Raw genomic sequence first — 16260 nt, 5'->3', positions numbered from 1 at the left:
AAAATGACTAGAAGTCAGTAAGCTCAGGGCGCCATTATAGAACAGCAAGAACACATCGTTGTTTTTCCTCTGCTACGACACTACAGGCACAATCCAAGAAAGAAGTTGACGGCCATGATAGCTCAGCATTCATTTTGAGCACCACTCAGGCAAACAAAGAATCTCTTATGGCGGCTAATTTCACTCATGCTCAAAATAAGATGGGAATAAATTTGTTTCCATGGGGCGCATGGCAAGAAGGCTCTTGGCCACATGTAATTATCTTCAGGCAGTCTGAAAATAGCACAGAACTGAATGCAGAATACAAAAACCTGCACATCTCCCTCTGTAACTCTTTAGAGTATCGGACACACAGTGAATCTCTCACTTTCTATAAGTAACAGTTTGTGCTAGACAGTTTCTTATGGGTCAAGAGGCCTTTTTCACAGCGATTTTTGGACTGTCATCGCAGGAAAGGCACCGGTGATACTAATACCATGAAATGTCCCAATGAGCCAGCAGGCACAGCCATTACTACTGTTATTAATTACACCTGAAATTTCCCTGCTATGACATGTAAATATGTCTGCTATGCAAAAGGTCTACAGATGGATAAATAATGATGCGTACTTCTCACCATACATCTGTGAGATTATTAGCTGGTTATTTAGATACTTACTTTTATAGCACATTTTCCTCCTTTTGAAGTTAAGCACTGTGTAGTTGTTGGCATGGATGGTCAGATTGAGCTGCACTGTTAAAACAGCTTCTCCATCCACCTTGCCGGAACAGAGGAGGTCCACTCTAAAGACTGTGGACACACACATATAAAAACACACGTCATTTAGAGAAACTTGGTCTCCTGCGATACATAATATCTGGTTTAAATATATGCCTTTAAATAACTTTTTTTTTTAAAGTTGTTTGAGTTTAGCAGAATCATGAAATTGTTACAATGTCGTACACAAACTTTAACACCACTGTCAGAGCTGTCACTCACTTTTTAAGTTGAAATCTTCATATGCATGATGTACAATTTTACATGATGTTACAGTTGTGTCAGAAATTTAAAAATGATGAAATTGATTCCTCAAGGAAAACGTTTAAAGCACATACACTTGGTGCTGATAGGCAAAAACTCTGCCTACCAGCACCTGTAAAGCTCACTAATTAACATGTTATACATAGTTTGTTTAATCAGTGCGAATAACGATGGGCAAAAACTGCAATTTGCCGTTTTACTGGAGGTTATATGCCGGCCTATTTCTTGGCTCTGAGCAGTCACTAGGCAACCAGCAGAGCCTCAAAAAGTCACTGTTTCTGGCCAAGAAATAGTTGGGCACATAACCCCGCCCCCCCCCCCCCCCCCCAAACGCTTTTGTGTGGATTAAACAAAACAGATATAATATGCTTATTTGTGAGCTCAGAGACGCTAGTAGCCACATTTTGTTACCTGTGGACAGTAACAGGCTCGAAGTTTTACCCTGTTTCCAGTCTTATTCTTATGCTAAGCTAAAGACGTCACATTTAAACAGACAGATATGAGTCTTCTCCCCCAACTCTCAGCCAGAAAGCAAATAAGTCTCCCAAAATCACAAACTTCTCCTTTAAGAGTGTGGCAGCCTACATGACTACAGCTGTTGTATGTATGGATTCACTGGCACCATTTTTGATTCCTCCAAGTCTAAAAACTAGAATCATGTAGGAGCCCTACGAGTGCATGATACAACAAAAAGCGGATATCTGACAAACCAGAGGGAACGCGGGGCACCTCCCCCTGACTGGAGATGTTGGTCCATGGTTGGTTCATGGCAATAGGGTTCTCCATGTGGAAGCCCAGCCGGTAGTCAACCTAAAAACAGAGAATGAGGAGCAAATGTTGATGTCACATAAATGGGTTGCCTTGCATGTGTGTACAAGTATTGAAGTGGTTAATCAATAATTCCCGATGAGACTTACCTTTGTCTTGGAATGCCATGTGAAGTGAAGGCTGTTGGTCTCACTTGGCACAGGCAGAGTGAAGGACAGAGCATAATGATTCACCACATTGTCTCGTACATAGTAGAGCTCTGCATCAAGACCTGTGTGAGGACAGAGGACATAGAATTGCACCATATGAGAAAATGTTGAGATCAATTTACTGAATCATTTTGGAAATCAAGAAGAAGAAAAACCACAACTGGACATAAAAGACAACAAATATTTGAATTTACAGGTAGATTTAGACACACACACACACACACACACACACACACACACACACAGACAGAGAGCAAGCCTGAGGAAAATGTTAAAATATCCACTCAAACTGCCAGCTTGGATTAGGAAGGTTTCTCCCCAATAAGAGAGATGGACTAACCACATCTGTTAGTACTTGAGACCTCTTAGTGCCCAAGTGAAAAACTTCAAAACGTTCAAGTGAGACAACATCCAAAATATGACCGCAATTTTCTATCCAGGAAACAAAACTGCGCAGGGGAAGGGTTAAGAGGAAGGGATTGGAATGCTTCAGATAAAAAAATGTGAACTTGCCTACAACGTCCACAGTCTGTTCAACCATTCAGTCTTTAGTGAATGCATAGCTTATGAAATGCCACAGTACATGAACATCAGAAAGCTAGATGGGTTGGCACTGTATGTAGTGCTTCTTTCTCATTCACTTCATCAAAGGCAAAGCCACAAAGTTTTTCTCATTCGGCTCTTGCGGCATCAAAAAGTCATAAAAGTCTAATGTGTGCTGGTGAAATCCCCGACCCTGGCCTGGGGCAGCGCTATCAAGTCCTTGAAAGCGTCTCTCTGGCAGAGTGGGGTCTGTCTATCAGTCTCTGAGTATCTAGTTTAAAGAGAGGGGAAGAATGTGCCCAGGCTCCCCCAATACCCTCGGGCTGTCTCAGCGCTCCGGCTCATAGACCTTTCTCACATTGGCTCAATTAAAAACACTCTCAGGCATTTACCAACTCAGAGAGGGGACGGGTGTTACATAAACTAGTATCTCACCAAACCCGAAGAGTAAGAGCGGTGGCTTTCCTTCTGCTCCTTGTTCATTTTCACTAAAAAGAGATGGTTCAAATTTAATTTAGGTCTATTTTTTTTATACGAGTATGACTGACTAGCTAAATAACACAAATTTGAGCATTAAAGTTGATTCTTGACCTTGGGAATAGAGCTTTGACAGACACACAAAAGATCTTGGATCAAGGTCCGCACACTAACCTTTTCCGGAGCTTTCAACCACATCTCATAGTCTCAGTAGTCGAAACAATAACAAATGAGCAAAATTGGCTGTCAAACTCAAATGGGTTTCATTCAAATCTCAATGACAACTGAGAAAACCTCATCTGCTGATGAAGACCATGGGATGCAGGTGAAAGCCCCAAAAACAGCTAGTAAGTGGACCTCGAGTTAAGGGTTTTTTTGTTGGCAAAGGACAGACTAGTATTAATGTGTAGATAACATAGGTGTATCAGTCTTAGGTGTGATTATTATGTTACTGTATTCAAAGATAAGCCATTAAAATGATTTAGTTAATCAAATTTATTCATTTTTTTGCCTTTGACAATAACTAACCACACTTTTACTTTGCTAATAAAATTTGCATTAATCTACATTACTGTGTTTATGGCCACTTCAGAGCACAAAACAGGCAGTAAATAAAACATGAAGTTGATCATTCAATCAAACCTGTTAGCAAACAGTGGCTAATTTACACATCAAGCAGATACAGAGTAACTATTAGCATTCATTTGGAGTTGTATTCACGCTCCTTTTAGATCGGTTGTTTCCACCAACTCCAATTAGCTGCTAAATGTAACACTATGTTCACCAACTAGTCACTAACTTTGACTGTTTGTCATCTGGTGCTGAGAAGGGGGGTACAGTCTGAATAACACATACTAAAATCTGTGTCGATTCATCACTATTAGCAACCTCTTTTGTATCATTTGATCCATTGTTAATATAAAAATGTTGATTACAGCATCTTTAACTTTTGGCCAAGCTTTAAATAAGCAACTGGAAAATTGGAATAGGAAAACTTACAATACATTTGCTTATTGTGATCAAATGTGAAAATCTCATATTGTGTTCATATTGCACCCTCTTCTATGCACAGTCTCTCATGTGTATATATATGCAGGCACTTAACAGATGTGCACATGGCCACACAGTTTAGTCCCATAATAATTGCCTTTCTCATTCTCAACTCTGTGTGCCTCCCTTGTCTCAACATGTGGCCACACTGCTTTGATACCAATTAAACTATGCAACCAGGCATAAAGGCTCAAAGAGAACCAGTGTGAGTCTGGTTCAGGTTTGACCCACCCACAGCACCATAGCCATCCACCCCAACTGCAACAACTTCAAAAACAGGAATGTGAAGGAATGGCAACAGGAGCCTGTCAGTGTACACAGACTGAGGACAGGGAATAAGTGGTTCCTGAGGTTAAGGAAGTTGAACTATGAACTGCAGTTTTATCACTGACTCACACTCTCTGCTCCCTGGAATGGGAAAACAGCATTACTAGAAGGTGTGCCTGTAAACAAGATTCTTGTCAGTTAGTGTTTGGTCACACCATATAAAGTGCCTCACTACATCACCGTGCTGTTTGCTACTACAGATGCAAACGTCTCTAATGCTAACAGTCTTCTCAAGCGCTAATGGAAAATAACAACATCCTTTTGAATTCCAGCGCGATAACTTGGCAGCGTGTTATGTTTTGAGGGATTATTTCCTGCTGGACATTTCCATTTCTCTCTGTTGGTGTCAAGTGATTAACAATAGCCAGGGCAGAACACACTGTATCACCTGCACTGATCTGAAAACATCAACTCTAGCACACTTGAGCACAAGGAAATATGTGCATAGTGAAATGCAGCCATAAGACCCAACTGTTAAAATCAGTGCTACAGTTTACCGTCAATGGTCGTCATGCAGAAGTCTGTATCAACAGAATAGTCACTTCATGTTACATATCAGAGTGCTTTGAGAGGGTTATTGGTCACTGTAATCATTCCTGCAGTTCATACGTTCCCTCTTCCCCAAGTATTCCTTCCTAATGTGACTCCAGTGGAAGAAATTGTGGAAAAAATCCACAGTCCTTGTTCTAGGCAAAAATGCATTCTAAGCTTTAGCCAAACCTAATGCAAGGCTTCAGCAGTCCGAGTTTGGCAAATCAATTTTATTAAGTCTTTTCAGGACGACATTCCCTCTCTGTCTCCCACCCTGCTTTGTCTTTGTGTCTTACTTAATTAAAAGATTGACTGGTTTGTTTTTAAATTGTTATCAAATTATCTGCAGACTATGCTGGCTGACAGGAGCAATAAAAGCCTATTCTGTAACCCACAAATGAGCTTAAGACTATGAACAATGTGTGGTTTAAAAACACATAATGCATACATCGTCACCTGAGTCAATGACTGGTTGCTTTACTCATCGTAAGAAAAGCCAGCATTACATACAGTGTAACTGTACATGTGGATATAGCCTTTATTTATTTTTTTTGCAACTTTATGTTTATGGAAAGTTTTAGGCAACAAGAAGGGGCTGACATGGGCAACATTATACTTGTATGACATGTATTTTACACATCGATCAATTACTCCATAGTCTATTTTGTTGTTGGTAACTGCAGCCATTTCCGTGTTATGGCTTTCTCGCTAGCAGCCAAGAGTATTTTTTAAGAGATATTCATCCTGAGCCGTGAATTTGTCTGGGACTTTGCCCAGGTACAATGTGACAAAAGAGCAATCAACTTCTATTCTGAAATGTTTTAGTACTTCTTTAGCAATTGCTTGCCAATATGAAAAGATTAAAAGGGCAAGCGCAGAAAATGGTCAGCTATTTTTTATCACACTGTCTCAAGCATTCATCCTGTTCCTTAATAAATTTTAATTTTGGAGTCACAAAATATTGTATTGTGTTCATCCAACAGAGCTCTCTCCAGGATCTTGATTTGGTAGTCTTAGCCTGGCCTTCCCATATATCATTAAAATCCTCTACAGACATCTCCAGGCCTGATTCTTACTCCCTTTTTTGTTTGAAATAGACAGCAGTGTAGTATTTGGACTTTTGTATTCTATTGCATATTCTTGATATTTGATGTTTATCTTTAATCTTATATGCATCAATGAATATATTGACCAAGTCAGGTTCACTATCCTCCGTTTGTTTTTTGTTTTTTTACTAAAGTAGTCTCTGACCGGAGGACACCTGAAGAAATCCTTCTTTTCAAGGCCATATGTATTTAAAAGGTGTTAAAAGACTCTAAGCCATTATCACTAGTCATATGCCACCCTTTTCAGTATTCTTTCCTGCTTCTCAAGGTGAAACCTTTTGCAGGTCTTCAAGCAAACCCTGAGGGCTACCTTTGTCCATTGGTTTGGTTTATCCAGATTATCGTAGTCCATGAACATTAGACCAACTTAGTATTTAAGTCTTATAATAAAAGAAGCCAAAAACTTAAGTTGGGAAAAGATTATTTGTTACTTTGTTCTTTAAAAGTCATTAAAAGCACCTCTTCAAGGTCAAGGTTGCATTCCTCTACCTAGGAAACACACCGCTCCGCTTCCTCCACTGGTGGTGTTGTAGTTTTCAAGTCATCCCAAACATCTTCAAGGCCCTGGTTAATGTTATCTCTAAATCCAATCAATTCTTTATCACATCCTCGCTCAGTGTGTGGCATAAAGAAGTCCACTCACTCTTTACATCAGAGCAAAGCACCTTGATCTCAGCATGTATACTAGTAGCCAGTAAGCTAGCTTCGGTATCCAGTCCACAGCTAGGCGGGTTAGACATTTCTTCTTTTTCTTCTAGTCTTGTGGTCACTTTAACTTTAAACTTTCCTGAGTTTGCCTCCTTCCATATTCTTAGGAGCAATCATATCGAGTTAAAGTAGTTGAATCTGGGGAATTATTCCAAGCGTGTGGGAGAGGCCTCTTTACAGCGTGGCTACTTGAGATGTGGTACAAGATTAAAAATGCCTCTGTTAGAAAATAAAGAAAGATTCCCTGATGCACAACTTCATTGGTGTGACCAGGATTCAACACAAAACGAATCACATGCTCTTTTCCATGCTGACATTCCTAGAGTACCAACACATTATTCCTCAGACCAGACCCCCCCCCCGGTCAATCAGTCCTCTGCTGCTGGCCACTGAGCAGCTCCACAAGAGTAGAATTCACTTTGCTCAAGGGCACATCGACACTTCTTTCAGCAGCGAGGATTACTCACTCACTCACTCCCCCCAACACATTTTTCTTACTGCTTCAGACATCAAAACTGACTGATACTTTTACAAAACATCACAAACATCACATATAAAATCAGTCTTATAAATGTACTAAAAATAGCCACTACAGATGTCAACATAAAGCTATAAATTACAGCAATAAATCAAAGTTTGTCTTAACATTTTGGGCTCTACAGAGGTTCAAGTCGACATGCAGTGTTCTCTTGCAAGCTGTGGATCACGTTGCAGACTGAAAGAGGAGAACAAAAGGTGGCAGTGGCCAGGTGGTTAGGTCCAGGACAGAAACAACAAAGACCCTCTTGTGCGCACCGTCGACACTATACCTCCCAAAGCCTTCATCCCTGAGTGCCCAGGAGATAAACACTCCCTCCAGCTTCTCACTAGGAAGATCCCGGCCACATTAACCAAGGGAGGAGAAAATGAGGGCCCGTGTGAAACTCTATCAACTGGAAACTCCAAACAAGTCCACAGGCATGAATGAGGAAGGAGACGGGAGTAAAATGTAGGAAGGATCTCAAGATCTAAGATATGGGACACACTGAAAAAGCTATGAACTGAATAGAGCTGACGGAAAAAAACATTCTGTAAAGTAGCCGTATGCTAAAATCTCTATGGGTTGACGAGCAGTTTAGTCTGTCAGCCGACAGGTAAAAATAACACATGGTGACATTGGAGGCCTGTTACTACTGCTCCTGTCTTCACTAAGTAAGGTGAATCGTGGCCACCAAGGTTTTATCATCAGAAGTGTATGCTGCCAACCAACATGCTTGGGAAAACAGCCGTTGAAAACATTTAATAAACATGTGTTTGCAGCATGTTACCAAAATACATACCTTGGAGAACTTGTCCACAACTTAAAATCCATTGCATTTTTGCATCGCAGCCCAAATCCAGCAGCCATTCAATCTTAAGTTTGACAACACGCTGCACAAAGCGACAATGAAGAAAAACGATTTGCCAGGTTGGTTGGGTATTGTCTGAACACCTATTTTCAATGAATTGTACAGGTTTTTAATTATGTTATCACCTGAAAAAGGCCGCAACATATATATTTTTTCATGTAAAAAAATAATTGTTCATCGGGTCAAAAAGCAAAGCAGCTACCTCACACTCCTTCATACAAATATGTCCGTCAACAATGACAGATTAAATACAAACACTGACTGACTGACTGGACGAACGCTTTGCTCCACTACAAATGGGAAGCTTTGACAAGAAAATTATTGCATTTCAATGATTCTAAGACTTGCTAGTTGCTTTATAAAATAAAAGTGCAGAGTTAGACTGTCTATTATACAGGGTATGTGCTTTCAGTAGCTCAGGCAATCAACTTAAGTTTTATGGTATTAAATAAACATTTTAAGGACGATACACTTCAATAGCGTATAATGGCTTTTTTTCTTTCAAGAAAATGTAATTTTGGCTTTGAATCCTCAAATAGCCACCCTTGGCTTTAATAACATCCCCTCTAACATGAGGCATTGGGTTAACAATTTCAGCAGGAAATCACCTGACATGCCATCCCATCTCACAGTTAGTTCTCAGAGATGCTGGGCACTTGACAGTTAGATAACATCCAGGTTACAAAGTCTGCAGGATTGAGGTATGGGGTCCTGGGTATGTCAAGACAACTTTGGGATGTGGTAAGCATTTGCATCTTCCTGAAGAAAACATCAGATCTGTGTGGAGCGATGAAGAGACTGTCACCTTCCTCAAATGAATACGTGAAACAAACATAAATGCCATATTTCCATCATGTTCTCAACACAGTTTTCCCATTTTGACTGGCGCTCCTTAAATCGCACCATCTCCTTCTGCAAAGAATTAATGGAACCTGACTGGAAAATAAGTGCCACCAACTGAGGATCTCGATTCCAATTCTTAATAGTCACATAACAGCAGTGGATGGAAACGCGCATTCATTTACATTTTCTTTTGCCAATTATAATATGATTAAAATTTGTGCTACTTTTGATTTGAAACTTGACTACTGAGGGTTTTTCATTGGCAGCCACACACCATTCTTACCAAAGGAAAGGTTAGGCACAGCCAAGCTTCAGTGCATGTCCCAACAGACGTTTCTTTACTTCCAGAAATTGAAGAAAAGCATGAATATCAAAGTGTAAAATGAAAAATACTAATGTAGAATAAAGTTAACCTCTGAAAAGCACAGCCAAACATCACGACCGAAGACACAAACTAAGCTTCGACAGGCAGGCTGCAGCCGCAGCACTGGTAGCAAAAATAGTCACATTTGTAGTAAGTATCTTATAGCTAGAAGAAAAACACATTAAGTCACAATCTCTGTGGTTTTCTTTGACTCACTTCAAAGAAACCATACATCAGTTTCCCTCTTATTCCATGAAGTGCCCCAAGGGCAGACGAGGATGAAGGCAGGGAAAGGAATCTGAGCAAGACTGTCAGCCGCTGTCCCTTCAGAGGCACCTTGTTGACGCTTAGTTGTTGCTTAAAGGGGCTCCTTAGTTTACTCAACAAATATCAAATAGTTCACTGAAAAAATGATTAGCTGTTTGAGGCAGATTTCGTCTTGAGCCAACCAACGGGTCATTTAAGAGGTCTCACACACACCACCTAACTCATCTATTTTTGGATGCTGTTTCACATGGGCAGCTTTGTGAGTGCAGCAGCAGTTTGAACGCCTGGGCTGTGTTCGCAAGGTCAAATATATATATATATATTTTTAGTTTAGAAAGGTGTGTTTCCGAACTAAAATATCTTCTATTTTAGAAATGCTACAGAAACCAGAAGGCTTGAAAAATATCCGATTTCAACATCTACTGCTGCTAATATTGCCTCATTTCCACAATTTGCTGCAAAATGAAATCAATGTAACTCAGGCATGACAGTGGCCTCAACAGAATCACAACTTTTATTACAAACTATTAATGCTGTCCAACTGACATACAAGCAGAAAAAAACCATGATGCCGATACTCTGATTTTAACCACCCAAAAAATGGCTCGTTGCTTTACAGAATCTCCTGTAAAGCAACAGCCCATCTTTTGTCTAAGAGCAGCAGCTCTTAGACAAAAGATGTGAAAGCAGGGCCTCCCCTATTCAGCCACAGGATCCTTGGAGAGTGGCATGAAGGAAATGAATGCTGCTGCCAATCACTCCTCACTGTTCACAGGCTCTTTTTCAAAGCCCCTGCTTGCCTTTCAGCTCTTTAGAGGAGGGGAGGAAGGCTGGTTAGCAGGCATGCACTCGGCTCTTAAGAATACAATTTCACACACTTGCTCACATTTTTTATAAGACCTGGATATTTCAATTTTTGCATGCTCAACCAGAGTTAGTAAGCCAAATTCTGACCTACTCCCCGGATTGGGCAGGAGGACAAAATGACCGCATTGCTAAGCTTTTCCCTGTTGGAAGTTTAAGATTACAATATGTGAGATAGCTGTAATACCAGGTGGAGTTTGTCTGATTAGGCCAACAACTGCACAAAACATGTTTCCCCTTCCCACAAGCAAAGTAAAACTAATTTTAATGGGGCTTCTTTTGTCTACACAATACTACTTTTGGTTGGGGACTGGGAAGCTCTAGTTTGGCTTTGACTGGAAAAGCACAGCACTAATACAGTGAGCAGCAGGACCAGTGACACATTAAGTATGCCATGCAAGAACTAGAAAACAGACTCTCTCAGTGCTTACTTTCCATCAAGACAAATCCCTCAGAGTAATGTGTTAGGGATCAAGTCGACTGGTGATTCTACAACGGAAAACTGGGCTCAGAAAGTTCATTATTATAGGAGACAGCAAATCAATGTACAGAAAACTTATTTTTACTTCATCCCTCATCTTCTAAATTGTTACATGGAGGGTCAGACTGCCAGGAAACAGAGAAAGAAAGGAAGCTATTGAAGCTTGTAAAACCAATAACATAGCTTGGGTCATGGGCCTTATGAATGCAGTGCGAGGCTTCACCTGATGTTTAGTGAGCGGTGTGACGCAGTGACTCTCTCGCAAAACAATCTTAATAGATTTCTGAACAACCTTTAAAATAAAAAGACCTTCTGGAGTTGTAAAACCTTCACAGCAAACATTGACATATGGTGCCTGTTAGTTCACTTCACTCAAAGTTGAGTTTTGGCTTCAACTGTTTTGATAATCAATTAAACCTTTAAGTCCTTTTTGACTCAAATCCCCTGGTTACAGAGTGCGAGGACTTGCTGCTTTTCTCTCTTTTATGTCATTGTAAACTGAATATCTTTGGGTTTAGACTGTTGGTCGGACAAAACAAGACATGATTTTGTCAACCTGTGGTCTAGAAAACTGTGATGTCCATTTCTGACGCTTTAAAGACAAATTGATCAATTCTTCTCCCCTGGGACTCACTTAGACCTGTTGTTTCCTGCCCAGGACTATATTCCTACTCAAATGTAATTTCTTATAAGATCTGATTCACTATCTGTTTTAACCTTTACAGACCTTCATTACACTCCAGAAATCTATAACTGTACGCTCATAAGTTTGGATCAACGTAGTGGGTTCACATCTAAAAAGAACATGTTTGATCTGGCTGAAGATCAGAAGCAGCTCCTCTAATGTGTGTCCTGTAACTTGCCATGTTTTGTAATTGTTTCAACTGCCCTCCAGCAACAATTAATCCTTTGGGTTAAGTGTTCCTTGAAGTAACTGAATATCAAACTCAGGTTGTGGGTCTTGAGACACAGCTGATATGGGAGCTGAGGGTAGGAATGCATGTCGAGCGTAGGCTTCACTACCCTTTAGTCATATGTAAAAACACTCAGGGACGCTGCCTGCAGTTCATCCATAGTCAGACACACTGTGTATGCAAAACTGGTTCAATTCAGGCATGACGTTTTCCTGTTCCTTACCGACCCCCTGAGAGTCAGGTTGTTTGTTAAAGTTATCAAAATGACATCCTGAACAGACAGACCATCTGCTTAAAAAGCAGAGAGACCACAGAGAGACTACATCACTTGGTGATGTCACTTTTTCCCCTCTCACAATAATGTCTCTATGCTTTATTGGAAAATACAATTTTATTACCGTATTGTGAACATTTATGAACAGAAATCCTGTGGAGAAAATAAATGTTAAGAAACTTCAAATGGTCAGAATGGAGCTCAGAGGAGAAGGTTAAACATGGTCGATGAATGCTCATAAGATTTAGCAAAAATATGACACCACTGACCTGCGTGTACTGGTAACACATTTCAGAAAATGATCTGATGCGATTTTTCTGACTGACTGCTCTTACTGTATACAAATTAAAGTCCTCTGTCTACATTTGTGGTCTGCATTAGGGCTGCCACTTTTAATTTAAACATTAATTAAAAGGACCTAAACATATTAACACGCATTTTTGTTTGATGGTTGGCAGCACTGAATAACTGAACGAATTGCTTCCTGCAGGTCACTATTCAGAAAAGAAGATGATCAGCTCAAAACAGTGACCTGATGTACTAAACAGGAAGATTGCGACTACTGGTCACGATCCACCGGCTGTCAGTTATTTACACTAACGAGCTAGCTGTACCAGACAACAGACAAGACTTTTACTTTGTAGTTTGGTCCACAGCAGATATGAACATTAATTGGTTAGATTGGACTGAATGTGCTGATCATTTTATTATTTACACCTGTGCTTTTCCTCCTGTGACATGTCAAAATGTCTCCCATAAAAAAAAGTCCTACTGTGCATGCTGGCTCACTGGGATATGTATGTGGAGCAGTCATCATTAACTTCTACTGCCGCAACAAGTCACAATACCTGAGACTTTTGGTCCTCACCAATCTATATGCCATTTTTTTAAATCATAAATTATTATGCACTTAACAAGCTTGGACACAGACATTAATTTGCTGTCTTAATAAATAAAGACAACACACCCAAATATACTGTGGCTATCTTAAACATGTTCTACTGACCCAGCAGTAAAATGAGAATGTCATCCCGTCCCTGCCCTTGACAGCCACGTTTGGATCTCTGGATACTCCTATGTTAAATACAAGACTCTCCGGAAACTCCCAACAACGTTAACAGACACATGGCCTTTGAGGTTTAGAGAACAATTTTAGGAGATTACATTCCTTTTTTGTCATCAGGAAGTCGTAGGCATGTGTGTCAAAGCATGTGTGCATACAAGGCTGGTAGCAGCTGAGCACTGAGACAAATCTGAAAAGCAGTGCACTTTTGAAAGCATCCTAATTTGGGGACCAACACTGAAATCAGGGCAGACCATAATCAGTGTAGGAAAATAAATCTTTCAAAAGGCTTTCAATTTCATATCAAATTTCTTTTTTGTTTTAATAAAAACAAACTAAAACATGCCATGTCACGTGTCTTATTTATGTACATTGTCAATCGGTTTTAATTCAGGAAAAAATATGAATCCACATTAAACATGTATTAATGTATTCTAATTCATTATGTCTATTATGTTAACTGATGAGTCTGAGGTTTTAATAACTACAAGACCTGTGCTGTACCAGCTGGTTTAAAAAGAAAATCAAACTTCGGCTCTCCACATGAATCTGGGGTGAGATCGCTCCAGCAGCTTATCGCCAATGTGATGCCAGTTTCACCTTCCTCCAGCATGTTTTTTTTCTGACAGTTGCCAGTGAACACACACACACACACACACACACTTGTTGTTTCTGCACACGGAGATTTCTCCATACGACCAGACACGGTTTCAAACAAACCACGAGAGAGGCCCTCATCTTGCAACAGAAGATTAACTATAGCGTGATGGAGAATAAGAGGAACCAAAAGGGACAGAGTTAGCCTACGGTCTAACACCAGTCAGATTATAGAGAGGAGGAAAGGAGCTGAAATGAGTGACACTTAAATGCTCTTGTCAAAAAGCCAGAGACCAAAATCATCCAGTTTACCTCTTCTTAAAGCAACATAAGATCTGTCAAATCTGCCATGAATCTACATCAATAAGATGCAATTTAAACATAGTTAAAACATCAAAAGGACCTAAACACAGTAACACGCATTTTTGTTTGATGGTTGGCAGCACTGAATAACTCTGCTGCATATGCTGTAGGAAGAGGTTCGCCAACACAAATTCCTGTTCAAAATACTTACTTACTTACGTACGTTACTTTCTGCAAAAAAGAATTGCTGATGCCGCGACAAGATGATGATACATAGTTTTTTCACAGCAGCACATTAGTCAATTTGAAAAGCTGCAACATCAGCTTCCTCCCCCCCACAAAGACATTTCGCTCTAGCACTTCTACCCCTTCATTAGACTGTACACTGGCACTCAAATGGTAAATGACTGGTTCCAAACTGCACCCTCGACACATCTTCAGTAAACCCTAAATTAACAATTTAGGACCAATCCACAGACTGCCTCGTCCGTGGCACCAGGATAAAAGGATATTAGCCCATTCACAGCCAAAAAGTAAACACAGCACACTTCTGTCTATTTTGCCAGCAAGTTTCTTTAAAGCTTAAATACCAATGGCTTAATATGGCCATGGCAGTGCCCCTGGCTCAAATCATACTTAAGACACAATTTTGTGCATCTTCTGCAGCTGCAAAATGGACCCCAACAGCACTATCAGCACACTGGACCAAACGTACCTCCCTGCAGCTCACTTCATATAGACTAACCTAACACTGAACCACAAATACCCCGTTCTGATTGTGGTTTAAATGTATGGTTTAGTCACTTCCTCTTTTCCACAATTCCTGGTGACACATCAGCATACCTTTCTTGATGCAGCCCAAGGTTGAAACACACCACAGCTGTGGAGCTGCTTTGAGCTTCAAGCCTGTTTTCTTAATGATGCACACACTGTACATGACAGATACACCCATTCAAGTTCAAAGATCCAAACATGATGTGTACAGTATGTTTTCACATTTTACATCTTGATCTGTATAGTCATGCTCATACCTACAGCACAACTCATAAAAACCAAATACCGCCCAGCTGTCTAGAATTTTTGTGATAGCATAGGGTTCATGGCAGATGATTATCCCACACATACCCACAGAATTTTAAATAAGAAGTAATGCTACTTTCCTCTGTTATGTTATCATTACTATTTTAGATCAAACTGCAAAACTTACACAAATACATGATCCTGTGTGTGTGTTTTTTTTAAATCTGCAGGGCTGCTCCTTTATTTTAACTCAGTTTCATGTTACCATGTGCTCATCACAAGATTAGAACATCAAATGATGAAAGTAATAATGTTTGTCCATCTTGTGTATTAAAGTTAATTTTGTAGACCTGCAAATGAACTCACCGTCTTAGGCTCAAAGTTAAAAGCTCTGTATGTGGGCCAGGGAGCATTTACACCCAAACTACTATTGACCCATGCTGTATGCAGCACTGTGGCTGCTCTTTACATATAATAAGACTGAGTTGTAATGCTTCAGTGGCAGGAAAACTGGCACAACTGCATCGCATCACAACACACACACACACACACACACACACAGATACACTGATAAAGTTTGAAGACAGCTGGCTTTACGTGCAGGCTCTCTTACCCAAAAGCTTCTTCACCTCCTCCACACTCATGTATATGTTGACACTAGGGTGGTTGTTGTTGTTGTTGTTGTTGTTGACGCCTGAAATGCTGCTCGGGCTGGCGAGGCAGCCGGCCCCTTCCAGCAGCAGGAGGAAGAAGAAGCCCCCAAGCCTCCACAGCACCGAGTGTGGCCAACCTCGGGACTCAGGCGGGCTGCCAGAGCCGTGAATCAACCCCAACATAGCAGTGGTCGTCTGGCTCGCAGTTGTTCACGGTGTTCCCCTGTCGCCAACTTCTTTCTCATCCGTATCTGAAGTTAATCCCGGGAGGCAACATTACTAGCTACTTTACGCCGCAGCGCCACTTTTAGCCTTAACTCGTTTTCCACCAGCCTGTTTTTTTTTGTCCTTTCTTGCTAGCTAAGACAGGCTAAGTTAGCCGGAGCAGGCTAACTTTCGTCGGGGCTGTGCTAACCGTCCGCGGTCGGACAGCCGTTGAATGTTGAATGTTCGGGAATTTTACGACGTTTTCCCGGCACATAAAACACA

The 16260-nt window shown here is 40.6% G+C and overlaps 1 protein-coding gene across 1 annotated transcript in view; it reads right to left on the bottom strand.

Annotated features, from left to right (window-relative positions):
• ryk (receptor like tyrosine kinase) overlaps positions 1-15954 on the bottom strand; it is a 34216-nt gene extending 18262 nt beyond the window's left edge. The window contains exons 1-4 of the mRNA XM_070909278.1: positions 15732-15954; positions 1939-2060; positions 1732-1831; positions 659-790 (exon numbers count right to left, since the gene is read on the bottom strand). Of these exons, the coding sequence (XP_070765379.1) occupies positions 659-790; positions 1732-1831; positions 1939-2060; positions 15732-15954 (577 nt within the window). The remainder of the gene's footprint in view (positions 1-658; positions 791-1731; positions 1832-1938; positions 2061-15731) is intronic.
• Between the last annotated feature and the right edge of the window lie 306 nt (positions 15955-16260).

Source organism: Enoplosus armatus, chromosome 7 (assembly GCF_043641665.1).
Source record: "Enoplosus armatus isolate fEnoArm2 chromosome 7, fEnoArm2.hap1, whole genome shotgun sequence".
Taxonomy (NCBI): Eukaryota; Metazoa; Chordata; class Actinopteri; order Centrarchiformes; family Enoplosidae; genus Enoplosus; species Enoplosus armatus.
Note: the sequence above shows the minus strand (reverse complement) of the source record. Positions and strands in the feature narration are given on the sequence as shown.